We start from the raw sequence: 25,228 nt of genomic DNA on the forward strand, positions 1-25,228 counted from the left end.
TGTAATAATTTAGAAAATGATTTCAATGAGACATTTACTTCATTTAGGGAGGTGTAATTTCTTTTTGTGAAAAGATTAATCAGATTATGGTAGTCTCTGGAAACTGGTAGAAGGCATCTTAAAACCCTGTTTTTTTAAATGTGAGGGCCACTAATATAAAACTTCATGTAAGATTTGTGGCCAATATGAAAATACCTAATTTTGTATATGCCATTTTATACTACACAGTACACTGTATTTTAAAGCTTTGGTTGATTGACAGATAAATTAAAATACAGTGTAGTAGTTTCCTCTTGCTGTCTGTGCATTTTAAAATATCTTACAGTTTCTTAGAACTGTATGTTGTGATGCATTCAGCAGTACCTAGGGGCTCCCTCTGTCTAAGCACAGTAAGAAAATCAGCCTTCATTTAATCCTTTTTGGAAAATCCAGATATTCCAAAAATCTAATTACAGCATTAGGAAAAACTGGGATTTTAACTGTACTTTATTTCCCCCAATTCAAGGATAATATTCAGCTTTTTTGGTAAGCACATATCTGCTTGCTGTTATTGGTATTTGTTCTTTTTTGTCCTAAACTTTTAAAGAAGTTTTATTTTGAAAAATTTAAACATTAAGTAGAGAAAACAGTGTAATGAACCCCATGTACCCATCACCTGATCTCCACAATTGCTGGTGGGCACCTGCACCATCCTTCCTCTCCTTCCCCCTAGTTATTTTGAAGCAATTCTCAGATACAGTATCATTTCTTCCACAGATATTAACACCGGACAGTTCCAAAATCTGCCTGCATTGCTGGCAATAAAGTATACATTTTGCCATGCCCTTAAAATAAATATCTTTGGATGAGACATCATAAGGCATAAATAAATAGCACGTGATTAATTGAAACAAGTGTAATTTTATAAATGTAATGTAGATCAATTGTAAGCCATTAATTTAAGCCTAACGTTTTGGTGGTATTGTAACTGCATAAGAAATGTTTCAGGTGAGAGGTTATGAAATATTATAATACTGATCCTGTATTTCCTCTAATTCAGGGGTTGGCAAACTACTTTCTGTGGGCCAAATCCAGCCTGTGGCCTGTTTTTACATGATTCATGGGAGCTAAGAATGATTTGTATATAAGAGATTGTAAAACATGAAGCATAGGTGAAAGAGACAACAGAGTACCAGCTATTTTCCAGCCGGCCCTTCCCGGAAGTAGTCTGGACCCGTGCTGTAGTCAAACGGAAGTCCTGTGTGGTTTAGGAAACTCAGAAGTGTATAATTATTCTGTAATCTCTCGTAATTGGCCTTAATCAAAAGCTACATGGCAATCATGTGACTCACAGGCACATTTTGATACTGTCATCGAAATGACAAAATTTAAGTTGCATAAGTCAAAGAGCCACATGTAGATTGAGATCTGTGGCTTGATTATCACTTAGGAGAATTTTTCTTATAACAGTTTTCCTTTTGGGAAAAGACTTCTTCCTTCTTGGAGTTCTTTTCTGTATATGTGTTTTTAATTTGAATTGTGTGTGTGTATATATATATTATATATATATTATATATATATATTTAATACATAATATATATATTTAAAAGTGATAAACTTTTAATTGAAAAGGTCAAATACAGCTTCCAGTCCTTTGCACCTCTCCCCAGCTCTGAGCACCATACTTTTCAACCTTTTTGTGGTGTCTTCTGATATTTACATCCGTATTTCTAGATATATACTTAAACTGCTGTTTCTGTCTTGAGTCTTGCAGAACATTCGCCTGACTTCCTCCTGTAGAAGAGGATTTTCTCCCTTCTCTCCTCCACTGCCTGTTGCTCTTCTCCCCAGACGTGTTTCTTTCCTTGCCGCCCCCCACCCCCGCAGTCAGGTCGGTGGGTTTTGGTTCAGTCACTCTCCACTGTCCCATTATTATGACATGTGCATACTGTACATAGCTGGTCCATATTGTCCACTAGGATCACATTTTCTTTCCTCTTGAATATCTTTTTCCTGGAGTTACTGAGTATCTCGTTTTGCTTGCTTTTTTGTGAATTTGCCACTGAGTTTATCCCCAGACTGCCTTCCACCGTGACTGTGTTTTAACACATCAGCAAGTCTGTTACTGGTTTGATCTCTTTTCTTGAAGGCCTTTCTCTTGGGGTCCCCAACCTGCTACTCCGGTCTGAATTTGTTTAAGACTTGCTGAAAAGTTGGAGTCGTGGGGTGTCCCTTCTCTGTGTTGGATCCCTGTTTTCCTAGATCCCTGGTCTCCTCATATCTTGAGAAGGAATTCATGGGTGTAAACCTCTCTCCTCATGCTCAGTGGTTTGCTGACTTAAAGGTTATAAACATATCTTAGAAATCATTTTTCCTCAGACGTTTAAAGGCTCCATTGTCGTCATCTTTTCAGGGTTACTGTTGAGAAGTTCACTGCTCTTCTGATTGCCTGTTCTTTATAGGAGATCTGCTCTTTCTGGAACTTTCAGGATCTTCTCTTTATCACAGGTGTTCTGGGATGGTATCCGTTTGTCTTCGTGCCAGGTACTTTGCCGGTGTTAAATTTATCATTTCTATCAGTACTGACGTTTTACACTGGAGTGTTTGAATTTCTTCTTTGGACATAAGTATTTATAGTATCTCTTCACAGATGCAGAATCCTCTCTTACCTCGTAAATGCTCTTCTACCCCCAGTGTCCGTCTGTCTCTCTGAGTTCCTCTTTTCCTGTTTTGGTTGCTGTCTTTTATATCAGAGATTTTCTTCAAGCATTTATCTATCTGATAGTTCTTGGCTGTTTATATGTGAACTGCTGAAATGTTGTGGGAGCCTCTGGACTCTTAGTGGGACACGCAGACCAGGGGGCTTCACTCCACTCCTGGAGGGCGGCTGGAGGGGCTTGGTCTTTGGTTACCACAACCAGCTGGCAGTGTCTGTGGTTCTTCTTGTGAGATGTTCCGCCCAGGGGGTGGGTGGGTGAGAAGATGGACCGGTGACAGCTGGTGTTCTGGTTACTCAGGAGGAGAGGGGTCTGGCTGGGAACGGCTGTGCTGTGCTGCTTCCGAGCGAGGGGCCCTGCTCTTCCTCTGCTGTGCCTGACCCCCCTGTAGCTTCTCTGTGTCAACATTCCCATCTCTGGGAAGCCGTCCAGGAAGGAGGATGGCCAGCTGTGAGAGCCTGCTTCCCATGTATTCTCTCCCCCTCCTTTCAGACATACCTGACACCTCATTGCTGAGCTCTTCTGAGGTTCTGTAGCATAAACTGGCTTATCTCGAAGTTGGTGCCTTGCCTTAGGCATTTAGCAGGCATTTGAGTATTTTCTAAATTACGGCTGACAGTTTCCCTCTCCTCTTGTCTCTGTCCCTCTGCTATCTTGTAAGAGTTCACACCTTCCAAAAATAATTTCAAGTCCATTTAGTGTTGTTTTGGAAAGGAAGATAAACACGTTTAAACCACTATGGTCCACTACAAATCTTGCTTTTAAGTTACTCTCTATTTATCTGTGTGAAATAAATTTAAGGTAATCATTAGGTAACAAACCAATGGAAATTTTTTGCAAATGATTTCCTTAAAGAGATAGGTACTTTTCATAGATAAATACATAATGTATTCATAGTACTGAAAAAGGAGAGTAAATGTAGTCTTGGGCACCTGATATCGCTGGCACATTCTCTGGTCCCCCTTGAGGAGTTCTTACAGATGTAAAAATTGCATACTTTCTATCTGGGTTTTAGACAGGGTGCCACCATACTTCCTTCTTCAGAGGTGTCCACACATTTCTGTATCCGCATGCCCATGTATTGGGCATATTCACATGTTGAAAATAGAGTCAGGAGAATCCGGGAGATTCATCTTTCTCTTCTGAGTATTTAACCATACCTCAACATAGATAATCTTGCAACCTAAAACATCTCTGGGAATCTAAAACGTACTTACTGCTCAGGCTTTAGTTGCAACATAATATGCTTATATTTGAATATACATTAACTGAAGTACATTTCTTTAAAACATTTTTCTCAATTTATTTTTGGTTGACCAGCTCTCTGAAAGTCCCAATGTTCTTGATGATTTTTCTTTTCCCACTTGTTGCCAATGTAATTAATTTAGCATGATTGGCTTCCTTGAAGGAAGACTATGTCCTGCTTTTTTAAGGATCATATTTAATACTTATTTAAACTTTCTGATAACTTGCTTTACAACTTTAACTCTTTAAACTGTTCCATACTACTGAGGTACCAGGGAATACATATGGAATGTAGCTTTTGTTCCTTTAAAAAAGTTCTATCACTTACAGGACTGTGACTCTTGACCAGGCAACGGATAGTGCAAAAATAATTGGAAAGGCTGCACTAAACATGTTTCATACAATGAAACTCAACATTTCGGATATGAGAGGGGTGAGTAGTAACATTTTAAAGCAGGATTTTCTGTAATGTTTTTCTTATTTGAGGGTTGATCGGAGGGTGGTCATGGTGCGGTTTAGGGGGTTTATATGCAGCTTTTTTCAGCTCCACTGATGTAATATAAGAAGAGAAACTGAAAAACGACTTTCTCATCTGAGCTGGTCTCCTTATTTAAGAATTCACATTTGTTCTGAAATCTGTTTTCTGCTTAGATTAATAAGTATCATATCTTGAATTTTTATAGTGCCTTTCTTTTAAACAACCAAAGACCTATCTTAACAGGCGTTATTTGCTTCCTGCTCTGGTTCCCGCAGAAGGAGACGGGGCTGGGGGGAGTGTGAAGCTGCAAATGTTTCTTGACCTTTAAGGTTCTTTTTCATCAGAAGTTTGTTCTGATGTCTGATAAACGATGATCTGGAAGGGAGAGTTTACCGTGGGCACGTGAGGATGCATGATCAGTGACAGGGCATCAAAAATGTAAAAGCCTTCATTTTCTTAAAGTAACCTTTGTAGGTTGTGTGTGAGTAAAGGATAGTTACTCGCTTGGTGTGGGTGCTGTGGAAGGATTAAAGCCACTAAGCCAACAGTGATGAAACTCCTCCCTGGGGTACTGTCATGGGCAGGGGGTGGTGCTTACCTGTGTAGATACCTGCCGCGTACCCACTGCCCGCCCCACCCCCAAGCCTGGTTTTTATTGACGAAAATGATAGGTAAAGTAAGGTTGCAAGTAGACTGTCCCCTGGTTAAACTTTGTTCAAGTTTTATTTAAAAAACTTAATTGGGACTTCCCTGGTGGTCCAGTGGTTAGCACTCGGCGCTTTCACTGCTTTGGGCCCGGGTCCAATCCCTGGTCAGGGAACTAAGATCCCACGAGCTGCACAGCGTGGCCAAAAATAAACAAACACAAAAACTCAATTGATGAGAACTTCAGTGGGTACAGTATTCCACTTTTTTGGAGTTCCTGATTTTGAAGAGATTATGTTTGGGTAGATTAGATACTCTAAAATTGAGAGTAGCTAGTATATAGCTAGTATAGAAGTCGTTTTTAAAATCAATTGTATAAAACGCTGTTTGAATTTAACTTTTTTTCCTAGAAACCTATTTTATTCTGGTTCTAGGTTGGGATTCATGTGAATCAGTTGGTTCCGACTAATCCAAACCCTTCTGCATGTCCCGGTCGCCCGGCAGTTCAGTCAAGCCCCTGTCCTGGGTCACACTCTGTCCTTGACCTCCTCCAAGTTCAGAAAGCTAAGAAGCCCACAGACGAGGAGCACAAGGAAGGTCAGTGGTTGTCAGCATGGCTCTCGTTTTGGAGCTTATACCGTCAGGAATGTGAAGTTAGTGTACAGGTCGTCCAGCCTTGCTCCCTGTGAATCTCAGAAACACCCCGACATTCTGAATTATGATGAATCAGTAATAAAGCTTTATCTGTAATGGATTAAAGTGCACCCTCCCCCCCCCCCAATGAAGAGGCTATTTTATGTCAATTCCTGTATTTTCAGTATTTCTGGCTGCTATGGATCTGGACATTTCATCTGCCTCTAGAACTTGCACTTTCTTGCCATCTCTGTCTTCACATCTGACATCAAGTGTCAGTCCTGTTACTACTAGCAAACCCGAGTCCTCAGGGAAATGGAATGGTCTACATTCTCCCATCAGTTTAAAATCAAGACTTAACCTGAGTATAGAGGTCCCATCACCTTCCCAGGTATGTATTTATAGTTGTAAATATGATGTCAGTGCAAAAGTAGTTTTACAGTAGGAATGATGTTTTTAAGTTATCAGTACAGCCAAGAAAAGGAGAAAGGGCAGCTTGACAGGGTGGATCATGGTGTTAGTTCCAAATGGGAAACACGTTCAGGGCAAGATTGTGCTTTTGCAAAGATTTGCGACTCTCACGGGTTGTAAAGCATGGAGAAAGCCCATTCTGTGAACTGCCACCGTCGGCAGCCTCTGGACCTCCCTCTCACAGTTGTGATCATGTGGACACAGCTCTGGTCAACAGCATGGCTTTGCTGCTCAGTAGGAGAGGCCTTTTGTCAAAGGTTTCTCTTGCAGCATTTGCAAACAGTTCTCTCTCTAGGGTGAATGATTTCCCTAACACCAGCTATTAACTCCATTGGTGTGGTTGTAAACGTGGTATGCTGTTGGCATTTTTGCTTCTTGGAAACTTTACGTAGCACTTTAAGCTCTGTTGGGAAAATCAGTTTTCTCTGTTCCCCTAAGTAGTGGGATGTGCTGGCTGTGAGGCCAGGGAAAGGGGCAGTTGGGAAGTGCTTGCACTGGGTCCCTGGTGCTGGCGAGTTACCCCAAAATGGTGGCTCCTAGCAAGGTAAGACTGGCCTACCAGCGTGTGGCAATCGCTTGTTTTCGAAGGGATGGATGGGCAGAGGATTCTGGTGTGTAGGCTGGAGAGTTGAGCTTCTAGAATCCCTTTTTCCTAGCTTGCTGTTCAGACGAATATAATTTATATTTTGGGGCAGATAGTCTCCTGTCTGAAAGGTAAAGCTCTGACCCAGGACTCTTTACCTCATCCCAGAAATGGACGTGTGCCTCAGGCACTGGCCGCTTCCCCTGGGCAGAGTTTCAGATTTGAGCTTGACAAGGGCCTGCCTGTCCGTCTGTCCCTGTGCAGCAGGTTCAGTGAGGAGACATGGCTGAGCTGACCCTGGGGTACCGGCCAGGGGCCTGCCCTTGTCATCTCGAGTCCACGCATGACCAGCCAGGCATCAGTGGCAAAAGACCAAGATGTTTCAAAAACGTGCTGGTTTGGGGGTGGCTCTCCTAGCCCGGTGGTCTGCGCCTGTGTCCACTACCCATGGTGTTGCAGTGGGAAGGAGAGGGGGGCATGACCTCTGGAAATGCATCATCTCAGCATCTGTCTGCTGTCTTACAGCTAGATCAGTCTGTTTTGGAAGCGCTCCCATCTGATCTCCGGGAGCAGGTGGAGCAAGTGTGTGCTGCGCAGCAGGGGCAGCCGCCTGGCGACAGGAGGAGAGAGCCGGTAAACGGCTACAGCGCAGGGGTGTTGCCACAGCCAGCTGGGACGGTTTTGTTACAAATACCGGAACCTCAAGAATCCAACAGCGATGGGGGAATTAATGTAATAGCCCTTCCAGCATTTTCACAGGTGAGTTGAATTGAGGCCCTTCTACCATAGTGTGAATGTCCTCGGCCATCTGGCTCCCAGCTCAGGGCACTTCTCTTTTCCTTTTCTCCTTTGCCCCATAATCTCCCAGTGGCTGACTCCGTCCCTTGGGGGAGGAGGGATGGCCCATCTCCACATCACCTGCGGGACACAAACTGACAGAGCAGCCAAGTATGGACAACAGAAGGCAGCGAAGAGGGAGGCTATGGGGTGTGGGCGCTTACAGCTTCCACCCCAAAGACAGAAACACTCTGCCGTTTCATTGGCCTGAGAAGACCCTGGGCCACACTCGAGTACCAGGGTGAAGATATGTAGCCGTACACTAGGGACAGTAACACAATCAGAGTTTGACGTTTAAGAAAAACATCACATATGTGCCTGTTTTCTTGCGTTTTGCTTCTCATTTCCTACTAGTGCTTCTTGCCCTGGTCGTTCTGCACAGTGTTTTTGTTTTGGTTTTTTAATTAAGTCAATTCACATTCAAAGCTGTATTCCTTATTCTCACCCTATAACCTTGTGAGGATTTAATGAGCTTTGATATTGAGGACCTAATTCATACAGATCAGGAAAGTATGATTTGAAATAAAGTCTATTTTGTGAAAAATATAAACCAGCCACCTATATATAGAGTCAGCTCAGGTTTGACTTTGAACTTCCTCTTTTCCACCAGGTGGACCCTGAGGTGTTTGCGGCCCTTCCAGCAGAGCTTCAAAAGGAGCTGAAAGCAGCCTATGATCAAAGACAAAGGCAGGGAGAAAACACCCCTCACCTGCAGCAGGCCAGCACATCTGGTAAGCTTTGCAAGTGACACGTAACAGAAGTGAAGATGTGAGAAATGAAATTGTTGTTTGATTGTTGTCGTATATATATGATGGCCCAAGTCTTTAAGCTGTTAGTCATGTTCAGTGCTCTTCACATCAGGGGAACAGAACTAGTATGCAGTACAGGTTAAGTGCTGTCAGAGTCCTAGGTGGATTTGTATCTGTAGCTTCTTGACTTAAAAGTCTGAACAAGCTATTACCCAGAAATCTTTTGAATTGATTATCTGTCAAGCCAGTTGTCCTTTGAGACCGATCCTTCAGAGGATGTAGGTTTAAAGCCCAGAATCTGAAGGTTTCTGAACATGCGTCACAAATACCACATTTAAAATGAAAACAGAATACTGCCTCCTGAACTGCTGGAAGGAATTTGCCTGTTTTCATTGACTGCTCTGAGCCCCGTATAGACTAGCAGGTCCCAAATGTCACCAGTAAGTGGCTGAGCAACCCTAGGAATTGCGGGGCCACGGTCACTTGCTGCCTCCCTCAGGGAGCCCTGTGCTGTGTGCGTGTGTGCATTCAGGGCTGCTCTTGGGAGGAGGAAGGGGCCCGTGCTGCTCTCCAGGCATGTTGTGTTGTGGATCTTATGTCCATCTTCTTTTAGTGCCAAAGAACCCGCTACTGCAGCTAAAACCAGCAGTGGTGAAAGAAAAGAAAAGAAACAAGAAGAAAAGCTCCATCAGTCCCCCCAACAAGATTCAGAGCCCTTTGAAAAACATGCTGCTTAACAGTCCTGCAAAACCTCTGCCAGGGGCCTGTGGCAGCCCACAGAAGGTAGTTGATGGGTTTCTAAAACATGGAGGTCCTGCCTCTGAGAAACCTCTGGTAATTTCTTTCATACTTTTTAAATTTTGACCTTCTCCTTCATCGGATGTTTATGTACTCAATGTTATGTAAATATAGCACTTTCTATCATTTGTTTTCTTAACAGGGAGAACTCTCTGCTTCCACTTCAGGTGTTGCTGGCCTTTCTGGTTTGCAGCCTGAGCCATCTGGGTGTGTTAGACCCCCAGCGCCCAACCTAGCTGGAGCTGTGGAATTCAGTGATGTGAAGACCTTGCTCAGAGAATGGATAACTACCATTTCAGGTTGGCCTGGCTGGTACTGAGACGTGATGTCCTATGACTACAGAACGTGAACTCAGCTCTATAGAGGAACTATTCTCCTAAATCGAATGAGCGTAAACCAGCCACCCCCCCCCCCAACATTTTGACCTCTGGGGGTGGCTCGGAAAGGTTCCTTACCACAGCCCACTTGGGTGGCAGCTCTGAGTCACTATGGTAGCACGTAGTTTCCTTGATCCCTGCAGATCTCTGCCTTTCTCCTTCAAAAGCATAAGTTGGTCCTCATTTGAGATTTCTCCCCTCTCTAGATCCAATGGAAGAAGACATTCTGCAAGTTGTGAAATACTGTACTGATCTAATAGAGGAAAAAGATTTGGAAAAACTGGACCTAGTTATAAAATACATGAAAAGGTAACTATTCAGTGCTTTACCCAAAGGGAAAAAACCAGCATGTCTGTCACCACAGCTCCTGGAGGGAGGTGAGGCCATCAGTTACGGTAGCTGTGCTCCTCAGCGTTCTTGAAAAGGGAAGCCCTGTGTTCTGAATGCCAGAGAAAGAAGTGCCATGACATTGACTGGGGAGTGAAAAAGGCTCAAAACGAGATTGCTCCTCCTCTCAAGGTTTATATAGTTTAAACCACAGAAGTACATTTTTGAGTGTATTTACATACAGACGTTAAAACTCTTAAACCCTAAATATCAATATATATGTTAAACAGATTCTTGAAGGAATCAGTCTTTCCTGATCGCTTGTCTCTGCTCACCTGCAGGTTGATGCAGCAGTCGGTGGAGTCGGTTTGGAATATGGCATTTGACTTTATTCTAGACAATGTTCAGGTGGTTTTACAGCAAACTTACGGAAGCACATTAAAAGTTACGTGAACACTACCAGGGAGCCTGCTGCTCTCCGCTAGCTGTGCCATAAGTGCTTGTGAGGTATTTGCAAAGTGCATGATAGTAATGCTCTGAGTTTTATAATTTTAAATTTCTTTTTAAGCCAAGTGTTTTTGTACATTTCTTTTCAATAAGTGCCAAATTTGTCAGTATTGCATGTAAATAACTGTTAATTCTTTTACTGTAGCATAGATTGTTTACAAAATGTTTGTTTATAAAGTTTTATGGATTTTTACAGTGAAGTGTTTACAGTTGTTTAATAAAGAACTGTATGTATATTTTGTACAGGCTCCTTTTTGTGAATCCTTTAGGAAGCAAATCCTGAACTATTATGGCCGGACCGTTACACGCTTCATGCTAAGCTCTGAAATGCCCGAGGGGGCCCAGACTGGTGTTCTACTTGTTCCAAGCAAGGGTAAAGAAAGCTTCCCAATACTCTGATCACTCCTGACCCAAAGCATGAACACAGGAACACGTTAAGCAAATCTTCTTTACTTCTTCCAAGTGGAGGAATTTACATATTTTTGAATTAGAACACACACACAATTCAAGATTAAGTTTTTCCTGGGAAAAATTATGTCCCCCAGATGGTTTAGAGGTTTTGTCTTTGCCTCTACTGGCCCTTGAGAAACTTCAATAATATAATGAAGAATGGTCCAGATTTTCAGATGTATATAAAAGTATTTTTCTATGCTGTATGTTATGCCATAACACTTTAAAAATATAGTTTATAACTCTGTTCCTCCAACACCCCACACTGACTTCATTCAACACTGTGCTATAAATAGGTAGTCAGATATTAGGGATCTGCCAGAAGAATTTCTCTGATGCTAACAGATCTCTTACCTCAGGGACCCACTTTCCACATTCTTCAGGAAAACCATAACAAACTAGCTACAATCAGATTACTAATATGAAGAAACCATTATGATGTCTCTATAACAACTTACTGTTTACACTAAGTCCAAACAGGTAATCAACACCCTATTGATTGTCTCATCAGAAAATGTATGCATGATGGAATCTGCTAGGACAAAATAGACCAAGATTGATGTATAAGAATTCCTAATGTTAACATGTGCTAGTACACAAGGTATGATAGTTAATAAAATAGTTCGAGAGAATGAGCTGCACGGGGATGGAGACTCAGAAGAGCAGCTACGCTGACATAAAGCCTAGCAGAGCTCGCGGGTCAACGTCTGGGTTCTTTATTGGAGTTCAGAACTGTGCTGATTACAGTGGACTCTCGTGACCACACAAGCAGTAATAGCAGCCAGTTTTGCTTTACACCATGGTTTCACACAAAGCAGATAAATATCAGAATGCCTAATTTTCTATTTTTAAAAATCCCTAAGGGCAGATGGCAGAAGAACGCATGGGGGAAAGAAGAAAAACCCACCACGGTGGGAAGGATATGCATAAATAAGTATTCTTACCTCAAAAAAGTCCCAAGAATCAGAAAATCTGCAGAAGCTTGGTTAATCAAATACTGCAGTACTGATTTAATCAGTATAAAATTGAAAGAGCTTTAGATCTGTAATAAAAATCCAAATTCGGGGAAGGGCAACCTTTAAAACAGCAGCCAGTAGAGGAGGACAGGGAAAGGCGTGGACGGGCGAGCAGGCACGCCGGAGCTGTGGGGACGTGTAATCAACCACTGTCAAACCAGTGTAAGTTTCTTGGTTTCTCATGGAAAACATCTTATACACCTATTTTTTTCCTTCTATGCTTAGTTCAGCGGTTGTCAGATAGGTCATTCCATTTCTTGCCTTGCTTTCCTTGGCAGTAGCACAGCATCATTTTGCATCTCCTCCAGTTCCTGGCCCGTGTGGAAACTAGATGATTTCAAACACTTTCTTCAGCTCCACAATGAGCTGCCAGTCGCTCCTCTGCATCTCGTCTCTGAACCAGTCTTTGAGGGCGTCGATGGACTGCCTGCTGATCTGTAAGGCCCGAGGCACACAGTGAACAGAACAGTGTGACAAACAAGTGCCAAAGAAGAGCATGTGGCCCCAGAGCTTGTTACCAGATCTTGCTCATCACAAATGGAAAGGTCAGGCAGAAACTGCCAAAGCAGAGCCTGCCTGCCTGCATTTTCTGGGAGCAGAATGCCAGCACCACATCTGTCTGCTGGGGATCTGACCTAGAAGTCCTAGCGGGCACTGTCAGGAGGCCAGGCTACAGGCCAAGCCCTAACGAAGAATCCAGTCCCATCAGATTCTAAATGTAAGCCCTCAGCTCCTGAATAAAGGCCATCAGAAGAGCTGACAGCCCCCTTTCTTAAAAGGGGCCACTTTTGCTGAGTGAGATACTTACCTTACTGACGATAATATCTGTAGCTTCAAAATGTCTTCCGTACATTTTGGGAGATTCACCAGGGATGGGTTCTATTTTGACACAAACTTCCTGTCCTTTTTTTGCAACATCCACTTGTTTATGGTTTATTTCAATACTTGTTACTATTCCAATGTCAACAAACTGTAAAGTAAGAACAGAAACCACGATGTGGGCAGAGGAATCGTGGCAGTCACAGGCGCCCGGACTGGACGATGGACGTTAACGAGCGAACGAGCCAGCTGCAAAGCCTGGGCCCTGGGCCCCTCTATCACCTCGGTCTCTGGGTCTCTCCGCAGTGTGATTTTTCTCACTGGAGAACTGGGGGTGGCTGTGAGGACAAAAGGAGGTCGCTCGTGTGCTCTGTCCATCCGATGTGTTTCCACCCTGCCCTTCCACGTGACAGCTGCCAGAGTAAGAGAGACCAGCAGGCACAGAAGTTCTGAGTCAGAAATGAGCTTGGGATGATGGGGATGCAGGCAGAGAGGCAGGGACCCGTTGTGTGGGCCCTGGCGGCCGTGCTGAGAACTCTGCTGCTCGTTCTGAGGATGCGACTTGGGAGCGACCTGACCTCAGTCACAGTCTGGGGAAGGCAACAACGACAACATCCCACTCTGCTGCCTGTCTTGTGAAGAGATACAGGGCAGTGACAGTGAAAATAGGTAAAAGCTGGCTTGGCCGAAGCCACACAGGAGATCACGGCTGCCAGTGTCCTAGCTTAGCCACTGGCAGAGAAGCATGGCTCCTAGAAGCAGTGAGTCACAGCACTTGGAGGACGTCAGGTGCTGTCTCCCACGAAAGGAACCCAAGTCTGGGGCAGGCCAAGTCCTAGATGAGCCTGGAGCACCTTACTGCACCACAAAGGAAGAAGGGGCCCCAAGTGCTATGCGCAAGGACACAAGGCAGCTTGAACGGGCTCCCAGTGACCAAACGCTGGATAACTGGGGCGTGTGTAAGATACCTAATGAAAAGGCCGGGGGTGGGGAGAAGGTTCTTTACAGAAGCGTGTGGGAAGGGGGATCACAATACTGCCACCATCCATGTCATTACTCAGGCGAGGACTGTCAATGTGGTTAGAGCCGCTGGGAAGCTCACAGGGACTCTCAGTGCCCCAGGTGACTGAGTCAGTACAGCGGGCGAAGATCTGTCTCTGATGGCAATGCTGAGCTGACAGCACCTTCTCTGATCACCCGAGTTTGCACTGTGACAGTGACAACCCGTGTGACAATGCAGAGGCAGGCAGGAGCACCTGTGTGCACAGTAGCCTTCCCAATCATTCTAACTTGCATCTAGTCACAAGGGAACAACCAGACAAATCCAAGCTGAGAAATCATCTCTGGAACTGCTCTTCTGGACTCTTCTTTAAAAAGAATGGCAGACTGTTCATAATTGAGACTAAAACACTAATAACCAGATGCAGTGCGCCTTGAAGGAGCCCTGGGCCAGGCCAGCAGCAGTTTACTAAAGACGTTTGGGGCAACTGGTAAAAAGTGAATGTGAACTGTGAATTACAGGATTTTATTGAATTAATGTTATTTTTTCTTAGCTATGATGCTAATCTAGAGGAAAGACATGAGTGTCCATTATACTATGTTTTAAGCTTTCCCCCAGACTCAAAACATCAAAAACTTTTGAAGGCAATAATTCTGCAACTTTCATTACCTAAAGCACTGACACCGGGTGCTTGAGAATCAACACTGATTAAGGAACACTGATACTGAGTTTGTATAAATTACAGGAGGTGACAAGCTCTGCTTGACTTCAGTTTTTTATCACTCTTGGATTCCCAGAACTGCTTTAAGAGATGACACACTTTATAAAAAGTACAACCAGAACTTACATTTTTGCTAGGCACGCACATGGGTGTCCCCTGCTTCACCTGGCCCGCTTCCACAGTCACGCCCATCACTATCGGATCTCGAGAATTGAAAATAAACTGAGGCAGAATTTTTATCTTGCAGGGAAATACTGCTATGTGTCTAAAAGGAAAAAAGAAAACCCAAGAATTTTTAAGCTTACAAAATCATTTCGAAGCATAAAAAAGCAAATGCAGGTGAATATGAGGCTTCTTCTCCCCTCAGCTGAGAGCAGCAGGAAGGCCGCACATCGGCGCTCAGGGGTCCCTAGGGTGCTGCACCCTCTCTTCATCCTCTTCCCTCCCCTCAAAGCAGCTGCATCACAGGAGCACGTTGGGCCCTGACCAAAGGCTGAGCCCCGCCCCTGAAGATGGAGCTTGGGTGCCTCGGTGGAATCCACCGTCAGGTGTGTCCTGGGGCCCGTGTGAGGCCTATTCTGAGGACCAACACAGGCATCAAACCACATCCTCCTTTTCTCTACCGCGTTCCCAAATCAGTTGATCAAAAAGGACACTATTTCTCTGCTTATCGCATATGCTTAGAATGCTTAAATGGTCTGTAGCATTTTCTTAATCAAACTTCAGTCTTTCCCCTTCAGGTTTCAGGATCTAAAGTGAGCACACCTCAATCTAAATCCCAGTATTTACCAGACAGTCTACCTTTAAAATGTACCTCAGACTGAGCCGTCCCTCCCTCTGGTCACGCTGGTCTGAGCCTCCACCATGTCCTGCCTGGACTACAGGGGCCTCCTGACAGGCTCTAACCAGCAGCCCCCAAACCCCGCCCGTGGCCTACGGGGTCCTACGGGATATGGGTGCTGCCAACTTCTCTACCGCAGCTCCTGCCACCCTCCCCAAGGGTCACTGTGGCTGCCTCCACCTCTGAACGCGGCCCTGCTGGCCGGTGTTGTCCTTCCACCTGACACCTCCCGGGTGTCTGGGCGGCTCGCTTCACTCTCCCCAGCTGAGCTGCCTCCCACCACACTATTATCCACACCTCTCCTCGCCTTATCTAGGCCCTTCCCTGCTTCATCCTGCGCTTATCCCAACTTCTCATGTGTTCTTCGCTTGTCTTCCCCTGAGCTCCGAGAGGCAGGGACCTGGTCAGGTCCATTGACAAGGGCTCCCCAGCACCACGGGCTCTGTCAGGTTTGCTCAAGGAATGACAACTGCCAAGGAATGCCTCACCTCCTTTCGTTTTCTAATTTTCCACACTCTCATGGTGTTACCTCCATTCCATGCAACCCCAGATGAGGAACTCCAGCAAGATAAAGTCCCCAGATATAGCAACTACTCACCCATTAACACAACCTAGGTCTGCCAAGTTGAAAATTAAAAACTAAGCAGAAATGTTACAGAGAGGATTGGTTTACACACTGCTAGTGTCTCAGGTGGGCCAAATCTGTGGCGTATAACACACCACCTGAGGATGCAGCCTCCAGGAGACAAGCCAGTGCCACGCTCCTGTTGTCTACACACCTGGCTGGTATTTGGTAATCCTCAAATAATCAACTTTATTACCAAAGATCCAAAGTAGGTAAAAATCACCAACTTACTTAAATTCTTCTTGTTTCTGTTTCTTGTAGTCTTGTCTATATTTTGTAAAGGCATCAAATAAATGATAAATAATTTCTGCACTAAAAATTCTAACTCCTAAACTGTCAGCCATTTCTTGCGCATCCCGTTCAATTCTCACATCAAAGGCCAAAATTACTGCATACCTAAAAGGTTAAAACACATCAAAGATCATTCAATGAAACACAGACCATGTCATAACAGTTCCACTAAAAATAGATAGGCAACATAAAAGCCTTTACAGCAGAAGAGAAATTACTTACTGAGGATCATGTTCCAACATCACTGAAGCCTTCATAACATCTCTTTTATGGACTGGACCAATGTTAATTCCTGCATACTGTAAAAAGGGAGTTTCCTAGTTTAACTGCCTGTGTTGGGTAACAGGAACAGCACCATAAACAATGCCTACCACTGACTCTCGTGGAGTTGGGTACCATTACTTACGGGCACTTCTGATGTTTTCAGAAATTCAAGTAGAGCTTCCAAAGATCCCAGTGTAGATGCCTGGACATAGACTCCTTTCTCTTCTAATTTGATAGCATTTAGTGTCTGCTTTAACTCATGGATCAGTTCATCCTTGAAAAGAAATTACATTTGACAACGTTATAAATACATCTCTATCTCAGCAGCCTAGAATTAAACTTTCTGTTTTTGATTAGGTGTTCATATGAAAATACGAAACCAAGGCTTAGGACGGGCAAGGCATGGCAGAATCTGTACGGGAAAGGAAGGAGAGATTTGGGGGCCATAACTGAGCTGTATCCCACTTCACCTCTGTCTATGTTAGGTTTTCTAATGTCGAAATATGTTTAACCTCTGCACCACTTGGCAGAGTAGATGGGTGAATGAAATGACATGATAAATAAGAATCTTCTAAATTTAAACAGTACTACGTGAATGTAATATGTTATAGTAGCCCAAAGGTATTTAATGATGAAATACCCTAATCTCAGCAGCCCTTTACTCCATCATCACCCCTTTGAAGGTGAAGAGATTTTGACCAGAAATAAGTAAAACAACCATGTCGATGCCATTAAAGATGCACAAGTCCACCCATACTCAAGCCTGGCCAGAGGGATGCCTGCCCTGTTCTCATAGGCCCTAAGGGGGCCGATTCCCTGGTGACAGTGACTGGGTGCTGCCTAAAGAATAATGGTCCCAGCACAGGAGAAGAGCCATGTGCTGGGAACAGTGGTATCTTCTCTTTGGCAAGAGAATAAATAACTATGTCTCAATGTTTGCTTTTGTGAAACTCTGCTGGGCTCACCTGTGCCATCTGTTCCTGAAAATAGGCAGACAGGCTTTAAAATGACTCCTAAAACCTGGTAATAGATTTTTTTAGTTCCATCTATACAGCTGAGTATCTTAAAAAAAAAAAAAAAAAAGGAATAAACTTCTTCTAGCTTCTGGTTCATTTTTTATTTAAATAAAATGTTCTAACTTGAATATATATAAATTATTATTTATGCCAATTCATGATTATACAAACTGAAGTAATTTAAAAGCATCAACTGTTTGTTAGGAAACCACCAGATAAGTCTCCACAAAGACAAAGATGCCCATTTTATTCATCATTTTTAGTGTGTGCTCTACTGACACAAGGTACAACTCAAAACAGCTTTGGAGGAAAAAATGAAATAACTTACTTTAAGAACTGGGATTTCATCTTCTTTATAAGCCACGAGGAGGGGTAAACCAGCCAATGTTTTTTCCAGGTCTTTTCCAAGAATCTTTACCCCCTGAGCTGCTTCTACTTCTTTATGCTTTTCATATTGGTTCTACAGAGATCAAAACATTTGTTATCACATTTATTTGAAAAGTGGTTAGTGGTAGAAGACGATGTAAGACGATACTGTCATGACCTTGGGACAGGGAAAGATTTCTTTAAACTAGATACAAAAAGCAGTAAGTGCAAATGAAAGACTGATAAATTCAACATTAAAGTTAAATAATTCTGTTTCTCAAGCTACTACAGAATGAGTAAAAAGACAAGTCACAGAACAGAAGGTGCATACAAACCAGTAACATACTAGTAACTAGCTACCAGTGTAGAATGAAAACAATGTACTTTTGATTTTTATGAGAAGCTTAGTTGGTAAACAAGGACTTTCACACATCTCTACTCTGATGGATGGTCCCTCCTGTATGAAGACACCTAAAATAAAACCAGTGAAGGGTGTGTGTTGTGTATTAAGCCAGGTGGCTCTTGAAGTGAGGAAACCACCTCAGTAGAATTTTTAAACACTGTGCAAGTCCACACGTACCAACACTTACCACCCTGACTTACCTTTACTCTTAACTCCTTCATAGGAGGAGGCAATAGGAGGCCTCGAATCTGAGTGACAATGGGCCCTTCTACTCCAGGAACAATAATTGTATCTCCTTCCTTCAAACGCCCGTTGATCAATATTACATCTATAGTGGTGCCCATTCCTGGGAGAGCCTTAACCTAAGAGACATTGCAAAGGGAGTGAAATATAGGCTACAATGCACCATGTTGAGATTAAATCTAAATTAGTAAACATCCCCACCCAAGAACCCGGTTTGGGGGTGGGGGGGAATAAACTGAAAAGCTGACCAGTACCTCCATCACCTGTGCTCTCAGCTCTTCACAGTGTGCAAGTCTCTTACTCAACATGGTCTGAGTTAACTCGACAAGAAGGTAGATCAGACTTGCCATGCCATCACCAGTATGTGCAGAGGTAGGTACCAAGGACACAAAAGTGCGGGGATCTTTATTCTCATAAAACAAAGCTGCGTTCAACCCCTAGAGACAAAAAGCAAAGTTATCCCCACAGGCCGAGTGGTGGAAGGAGGTCTCCAGAACAGAAATGACTTAACTAGAAGCTGGATGAATAACGGCTCTTCATTCTGAAAATTCCTCAAAAACACTTAGATCATGTATATCCTGGAGGTATTAACCATACTGCAGAAAAGTAGTTTCTTTCCAAGTCAATTTGGTTTTTAAAAGTTAAACATTCAGACTACAAAGAGAGGTCTTGAAATAAAGATTTTAAAAGGAAAAGGGAGAAGGGAAAAGAATGAAAATGCTAATTGCCATTAATAGGGGAACAGAACCAGTATTAATGAAAATAGTGACTTAATTATAAAGACAATGTAAAAGAAGAAAAAATATTCTATGATATATAGTCTCTTCGTAAAGAAGGGAAAGCTTTCTTACCTGCTGTGCAAATTCCACAATAATAGCCTTTGCTCGCTCCTCAAATTCATCTTTTGTATTCTTTTTCTGCTTCTTTAAAGTAGCAGCCACATCACAGTCGGGGCTCTTTTTCCAATCATACAACCTATCAATCTGGAAAAGTATTTTTCATAAGAAACATCTCTAAAGCATTCACAACACTCAGGAAGTTAATTAAGGTTAATTTTAAAGCTCCAGAAAATTCCAAATGTATATCACACATATCTGGAAGAGTGTGTATTACTTTCATTGTACCAAAAGCCCCTCACAGTCTGCTTAGCTGCATTCTCTCTTAAATTTGAAGTGCCACACTGCCTACCAGCCTCCAACCAGTTCATGAGAGGCTGCCATTTCTTTTTTTTTTTTTTTTTTTTTTTTTCGCGGTATGCGGGCCTCTCACTGTTGTGGCCTCTCCCGTTGCGGAGCACAGGCTCCGGATGCGCAGGCCCAGCGGCCATGGCTCACGGGCCCAGCCGCTCCGCGGCATATGGGATCCTCCCAGACCGGGGCACGAACCCGTATCCCCTGCATCGGCAGGCGGACTCTTAACCACTGCGCCACCAGGGAGGCCCGAGGCTGCCATTTCTTGCAAAAGATGAAAAACTAGAATTATCCTAGGAACATTAACATATGTTGGAATTCCAAAATGGTTATGTTAAGTAGTATGCAGGAAAAGGGATTAATTACAGCCAAGTACCATCACCAGGAAAATGACATGAAAAATATAGAAAATAATCTATTTTCCTTCACTTTTCAAAAGATGATAAATGGGTATAAAGAAGATTATTTAAGAGTAAAAACAAACAAAAAGGCATAATATATTATTGGCTCAGTCTAGGGTGATAAAAAAATAGACCAATCTGAATGCTATCAAAAAGGAAAATCAGTAAGTAGAAATAGACCCAGAAATGACAATGATGATATATAATTAGCATACAAGGGCCTTAAAATAGTTATTATAAATATACTCAATGACTTTAAAGGAAAGACATGTAACTTGTAGAGCTAAAAAATATATATATATGTATATATAATATGAAATGAAAAAAAAATAAATCACTGGATGAGCTGAAGCAAATTACATATTGCCAAAGATCAGCAACCTTGAAGATAAAGCAAATAAAAACTATCCCAACCAAAGCAGGTAGAGAAAAAAGGATGGAGAGAAGACAAAAACTTCAGTCACTATGAGACAATATTAAGAGAAGTAAAGTCCTAGAATTCTATCAAACAAACAAGGAAAGAGTAAGAAAAGAGAGCAGAAAAATAACTGCACAAGTAATGACCAAGAACTTTCTAAGAAAGTCAAACTCAAGTGGGATAAATATAAAGAAAACTATTATATAATCTCACTGACAAAACTCTTAAAGAAAAAGTCTTTTTAAAAGCAATCAAAAAATCCCACATTACATACTGGGGAACAAAGAATGAGTAGAGATAAAAGCCAGAAAATGAAGATGATGAAGGAAAAAAATATTTTTTAAACCTAGAATTCTATATCAAGTAAAACTATTCAGAAAATATTTCTACCTAAATGATAAATAAAAACACAGTATGTCTAAGCAGTGCTTTTAAGCATACCTTTATAAATGCTTGTATTAGAAAAGAAAAAAAAATATGAAATCAATCATCTAAGCTTCCTTCTTAAGAAACTGGAAAAAGAACAATGAAGACAAATGTAAGCAGAAAGAAATGATAGAAATTAACCCTGAAATCAATGAAATACAAAACAAATAATAGAGAATATCAATAAAACCAAAAGCTGGTTCTTTGAAAGACACAAATTTCTATACTGACAAAAGTAAAAAACCTAAATAACCTAAACTTAAATTCCATGCTGATGGTGCTTTACTAGTGAATCCTATCAAACATTTAAAGAATAATATCATTTCTACACAAACCCTTTCAGAAAAGAGAGGAGGAAATACTTCTCAACTCATCTTAGGAGGCCATTACTCTGATAGCAAAACCAGACAAAAGATATTAAAAGAAATCTACATACCAAAATCACTCATGAAAATCTTCCCCCTGAAAATTAGCAAATCAAATCCAGCAATATATGAGAAATATATCATGACCAAGTGGGATTTGTTCCAGTAACGCAAGGTTGGTTTAACATTTAAAAAATCAATAGTAAAGGACAAATGGTGCTGGAACAACTGGACGTCCACAGGCAAAACACTGAATAGAGACACAGACCTTACACCCTTCACAAAAAAATTAACTCAGAATCAATCACCTAAGTGTAAAACACCAAACTCTAAAACTCTTAGAAGATAACAGGAGAAAACCCAGATGACCTTGGCCACAGTGATGACTACTTAATTACAACACCAAAGGCATGATCCATGAAAGAACTGGTGAGCTGGACTTAATTAAAATTAAAAACTTTTGCTCTGTGAAAGAGAGTCAAGAGTGAGACATTACAAAGCACAGACTAGAAGAAAATATTGGCAAAAAAACATCTGGATAAAGGAATGGTATGTAAAATCTACAAATAACTCAAAATTCAACAGTAAGTAAACTAAGAATCCAATTCGAAAATGGGCCAAAATGCTTAACAAAAACCACCTCACCAAAAAAGATATAAAGATGGCAAATACATACATGAAAAGATGTTTCACATCTTATGTCACCAGGAAGATACGAATTAAAACAAGATACCACTACACACCTATCAGAATGGCCAAAATCCAAAGCACTTACAACAGCAAATGCTGGTGAGGATGTGGAGTGACGGGAACTCTCATTCACTGCTGGTGGAAATACAACATGGTACAGCCACTTTGGAAGACAGTTTGGCAGTTTCTTACAAAACTAAACACTCTTACCATACGGCCCAGCCATCATGCTCCTTGTTATTTACCCAGGAGTTGAGAACTTATGTGCACACAAAAACCTGCACACAAATGTCTACAGCAGCTTTATTCATAATTGTCAAGACTTGGAAACAACTAAGATGTCCTTCAGTGGATGAATGGATAAATAAACAGGTTCATCTAGACAATCAGATTATCATTCAGTGCTAAAAGAAATGAACGATCGGGCCTCCCTGGTGGCGCAAGTGGTTGAGAGTCCGCCTGCAGATGCAGGGGATACGGGTTCATGCCTCGGTCTGGGAGGATCCCATATGCCGCGGAGCGGCTGGGCCCGTGAGCCATGGCCGCTGGGCCTGCGCATCCGGAGCCTGTGCTCCGCAACGGGAGAGGCCACAACAGTGAGAGGCCCACATACCGCAAAAAGAAAAAAAAAAGAAATGAACGATCAAGCCACAAAAAGACACGGAAGAAACTTTAATCCATATTACTAAGTGGAAGAAGGTAATCTGAAAAGGCTACCTACATACTGTAGGATTCCAACTATATGACTACTCTGGAAAGGGCACAACTATGGAGACAGTAGAAAAATCAGTGGTTGCCAGCGGGTGGGAGGTGGGGGGTGAATGGGCAGGGCACAGAGGCGTTTTAGGGCAGTGAAGGGCTGTAGAACTCTATAATGGTGGACACATATCATGATACATTTGTCCAAACCCACAGGAGGCACCACACCAAGAGTAAAGGCTGAGGTAAACTACAGGCTTGGAGTATGTCAGTATAGGTTCATCAGTTGTAGAAAATGTACCACTTGGGTGGGGTATATTGATAATGGGAAAAGCTATGTGTGTGGGAGGGCAGGGGGTAGATCAGAAATCTCCATACTTTCCCCTTAATTTCTCTGTGAATTTAAAACTGCTCTAAAAAATGAAGGCATGTTTTTTAAATAGCAACAAACTTCTCACACCCTCAACAACATGGATGAAATCACAGAAGCATAATGTTAAATGTAAAAAGCCAGACACAAAAGAACATATTCTGTCAAATTTGATTTACATGAAGTTCAAGAAACAGGCAAAACTAACCCATGGGCACAAAATTTGGAACAGTGGTTGCTATGAGGGGCTAGGGATTGACTGCAATGGGGCATATTGGTACTTCTTGGGTGATGCAAAGTCTGATGTCTTAATTTGGGCTGTGTAACAAGGATGTATATACATTTATCAAAAGTCAATTTCTCACTTAAGTTCTGTGCATTTCACTATATATAAATTTTACCTCAATTTTAAAAATAAGGATATAGCAAATTTACAGAAAGAATAAAAATATTTATGTCACAGCTTTTCCACCTGGTAATAATAAATTAACCTGTTTTGAACCCTTATTTTGATCAGATACTAGTCTTAAAACTTGACATGTTTTATCACCTCTAATTCTTACAAAAATCCAGTAATGCTCTGTTTTGCAGGCAAAAAGAGGCTAATTAAGTACCCTCTTTATACAGTTTGAAGTACCAAAGCCAGGATATGAACCCAAGACTCAAACCCTGGAAGCCAAGCTCTTAACCACCGTCCCACTCTGCTAACTCAGAGCTCCTAGGATGCAGTTTCTCTGGAGACAATAACGAAACTAGAAAGAGCAAGTGACTAAGGTAGTGCCTGCAAAGGAAGAGCAGACTGAGATCCTGTTAGACTGTCATCTTCACTAGAAACGTTCTAGGAAAGAAGAGCAAATGGAGATTTCCAAGATACAACAAAGACCGCAATCTTAGGGTCACCGTGCTTGCTTAATCCAGATTTGCCCACCACTGGCAAATCCACGCTCAAGTCAGAGGTCAAAAGCATAGGCTTGTAGAAAACTCCTAAGGGAGGACATGTCTGCGTTTGAACAAAGTAACTATAACTTTAGAAAATAAATGAAGATTCGAAAATGACCTTCATAAATTAGAGAAACTGGATTAAACACAAACAGTTAAACTCCTAGAAGAAAACAAAATTAACAAAATGAAGTGGAAGGAAATGGTCTACTAGGTGTGTACATTGTATAATAAAAGACGCGGAAACTCATAAGCTCAAACTGAATTAGAGCAACCCATGAAATCTTCTCTCTCCAAAGTTAATACAATAGTTGGAAGTAATATATGCCAAGTGCCCATTACCTACTAGTCACTCAGTAAATTCTTGTTATTGCTATTTAACAGGATTCATGACTTAGAAAGGAGAGAAAACAACCCGATCTCTGCAACTGGTACAGATCAGAGCTTAATGAAAATTGTCATCTCTCCTTTAAAAAAAAGTGACAAACTTAGAAAGGGTTCAGTTTACAAAGGTCTTCTAGTGAAGCTGTGGCTGTGAAGAAGGCTTAGTGGTCAGTCTCCTCTAGATTTGTCCAAACCCATAGAGTATACAACACCAAGAGTGAACCCCAATGTAAACGATGAACTTTGGGTGATAATGATGTGTCCAAAGGAGGTTCATCAGTTGTAACAAATGCACCTCTTTGGTGGAGGATGCTGGGAACGGAGGGGGTTGTGCGTGTGTGAAGACAGGGGTATACCGGAAATCTCTGTACCTTCCCCTCAGTTTTGCTGTGAACCTTACAGTGCTCTAAAAACAATGAAGTCCTGATAACAAAAAGTAAAGCCCCTCACCCCCACAGCAACAGCAGTTCACGCTGTTACTGAATAAAGGAGAAAAGCCACATAAGCATATCAAGAGGTGCAGAATGAGCATCTGACAAAAATCAACAACCATTCCAGACTTAAAAGAAAAAACAATACTAAGCAACCTAGGAATAGAAGGGAAATTCCTCAGCTTAATAAAGTGCATTTACATCTGACATCATACTTAATGGTAAGTACGGAGAAGAAACAAGGGTGTCTGTCACCACTTTTATTCGACATTGTTCTAGAAGGTCTAGTTAGTGCAATAAGGAAGAAAATCATTGATAAATTGATAAATTGATAAAGGATACAGATAAGGGAAAAAGTGTAACAGTTTTTATTTGCAGATAACATAATCGCGTATACAGAAACTCCCACACGAGCTACAAAAGCTACTAGGCCTAATCAGTGAATTTAAAAGGTCACAAGATAATAAAACTGTAGCATATTGTCAAGAAAAAGTAAAGTAAATGTAGAGACAGA

At 42.0% G+C, this 25,228-nt stretch overlaps 2 protein-coding genes across 13 annotated transcripts in view; one reads left to right on the plus strand and one right to left on the minus strand.

Moving 5' to 3' along the window:
• Positions 1–10,491, plus strand: part of REV1 (REV1 DNA directed polymerase) — an 82,180-nt gene extending 71,689 nt beyond the window's left edge. For 9 of the 10 annotated variants that reach the window (XM_060117171.1, XM_060117173.1, XM_060117172.1 and 6 more), the window contains 9 exons: positions 4,272–4,374; positions 5,499–5,661; positions 5,883–6,088; positions 7,277–7,510; positions 8,199–8,319; positions 8,951–9,171; positions 9,278–9,434; positions 9,719–9,821; positions 10,181–10,491. In XM_060117171.1, coding sequence (XP_059973154.1) covers positions 4,272–4,374; positions 5,499–5,661; positions 5,883–6,088; positions 7,277–7,510; positions 8,199–8,319; positions 8,951–9,171; positions 9,278–9,434; positions 9,719–9,821; positions 10,181–10,292 — 1,420 coding nt within the window. In that variant the 3' untranslated portion in view covers positions 10,293–10,491. The remainder of the gene's footprint in view (positions 1–4,271; positions 4,375–5,498; positions 5,662–5,882; positions 6,089–7,276; positions 7,511–8,198; positions 8,320–8,950; positions 9,172–9,277; positions 9,435–9,718; positions 9,822–10,180) is intronic. The other variant, XM_060117169.1, reaches the window with a different exon arrangement.
• Positions 10,492–10,776: 285 nt separating this feature from the next.
• EIF5B (eukaryotic translation initiation factor 5B) overlaps positions 10,777–25,228 on the minus strand; it is a 70,413-nt gene continuing 55,961 nt past the window's right edge. For all 3 annotated transcript variants that reach the window (XM_060117178.1, XM_060117177.1, XM_060117176.1), the window contains 10 exons: positions 19,253–19,384; positions 18,656–18,838; positions 18,359–18,520; positions 17,718–17,849; positions 16,516–16,647; positions 16,332–16,408; positions 16,050–16,214; positions 14,479–14,617; positions 12,621–12,782; positions 10,777–12,247 (listed from right to left, as the gene is read on the minus strand). In XM_060117178.1, the coding sequence (XP_059973161.1) occupies positions 12,140–12,247; positions 12,621–12,782; positions 14,479–14,617; positions 16,050–16,214; positions 16,332–16,408; positions 16,516–16,647; positions 17,718–17,849; positions 18,359–18,520; positions 18,656–18,838; positions 19,253–19,384 (1,392 nt within the window). In that variant the 3' untranslated portion in view covers positions 10,777–12,139. The remainder of the gene's footprint in view (positions 12,248–12,620; positions 12,783–14,478; positions 14,618–16,049; positions 16,215–16,331; positions 16,409–16,515; positions 16,648–17,717; positions 17,850–18,358; positions 18,521–18,655; positions 18,839–19,252; positions 19,385–25,228) is intronic.

The sequence above is a fragment of the Mesoplodon densirostris genome, chromosome 14 (genome assembly GCF_025265405.1).
Source record: "Mesoplodon densirostris isolate mMesDen1 chromosome 14, mMesDen1 primary haplotype, whole genome shotgun sequence".
Lineage (NCBI taxonomy): Eukaryota > Metazoa > Chordata > Mammalia > Artiodactyla > Ziphiidae > Mesoplodon > Mesoplodon densirostris.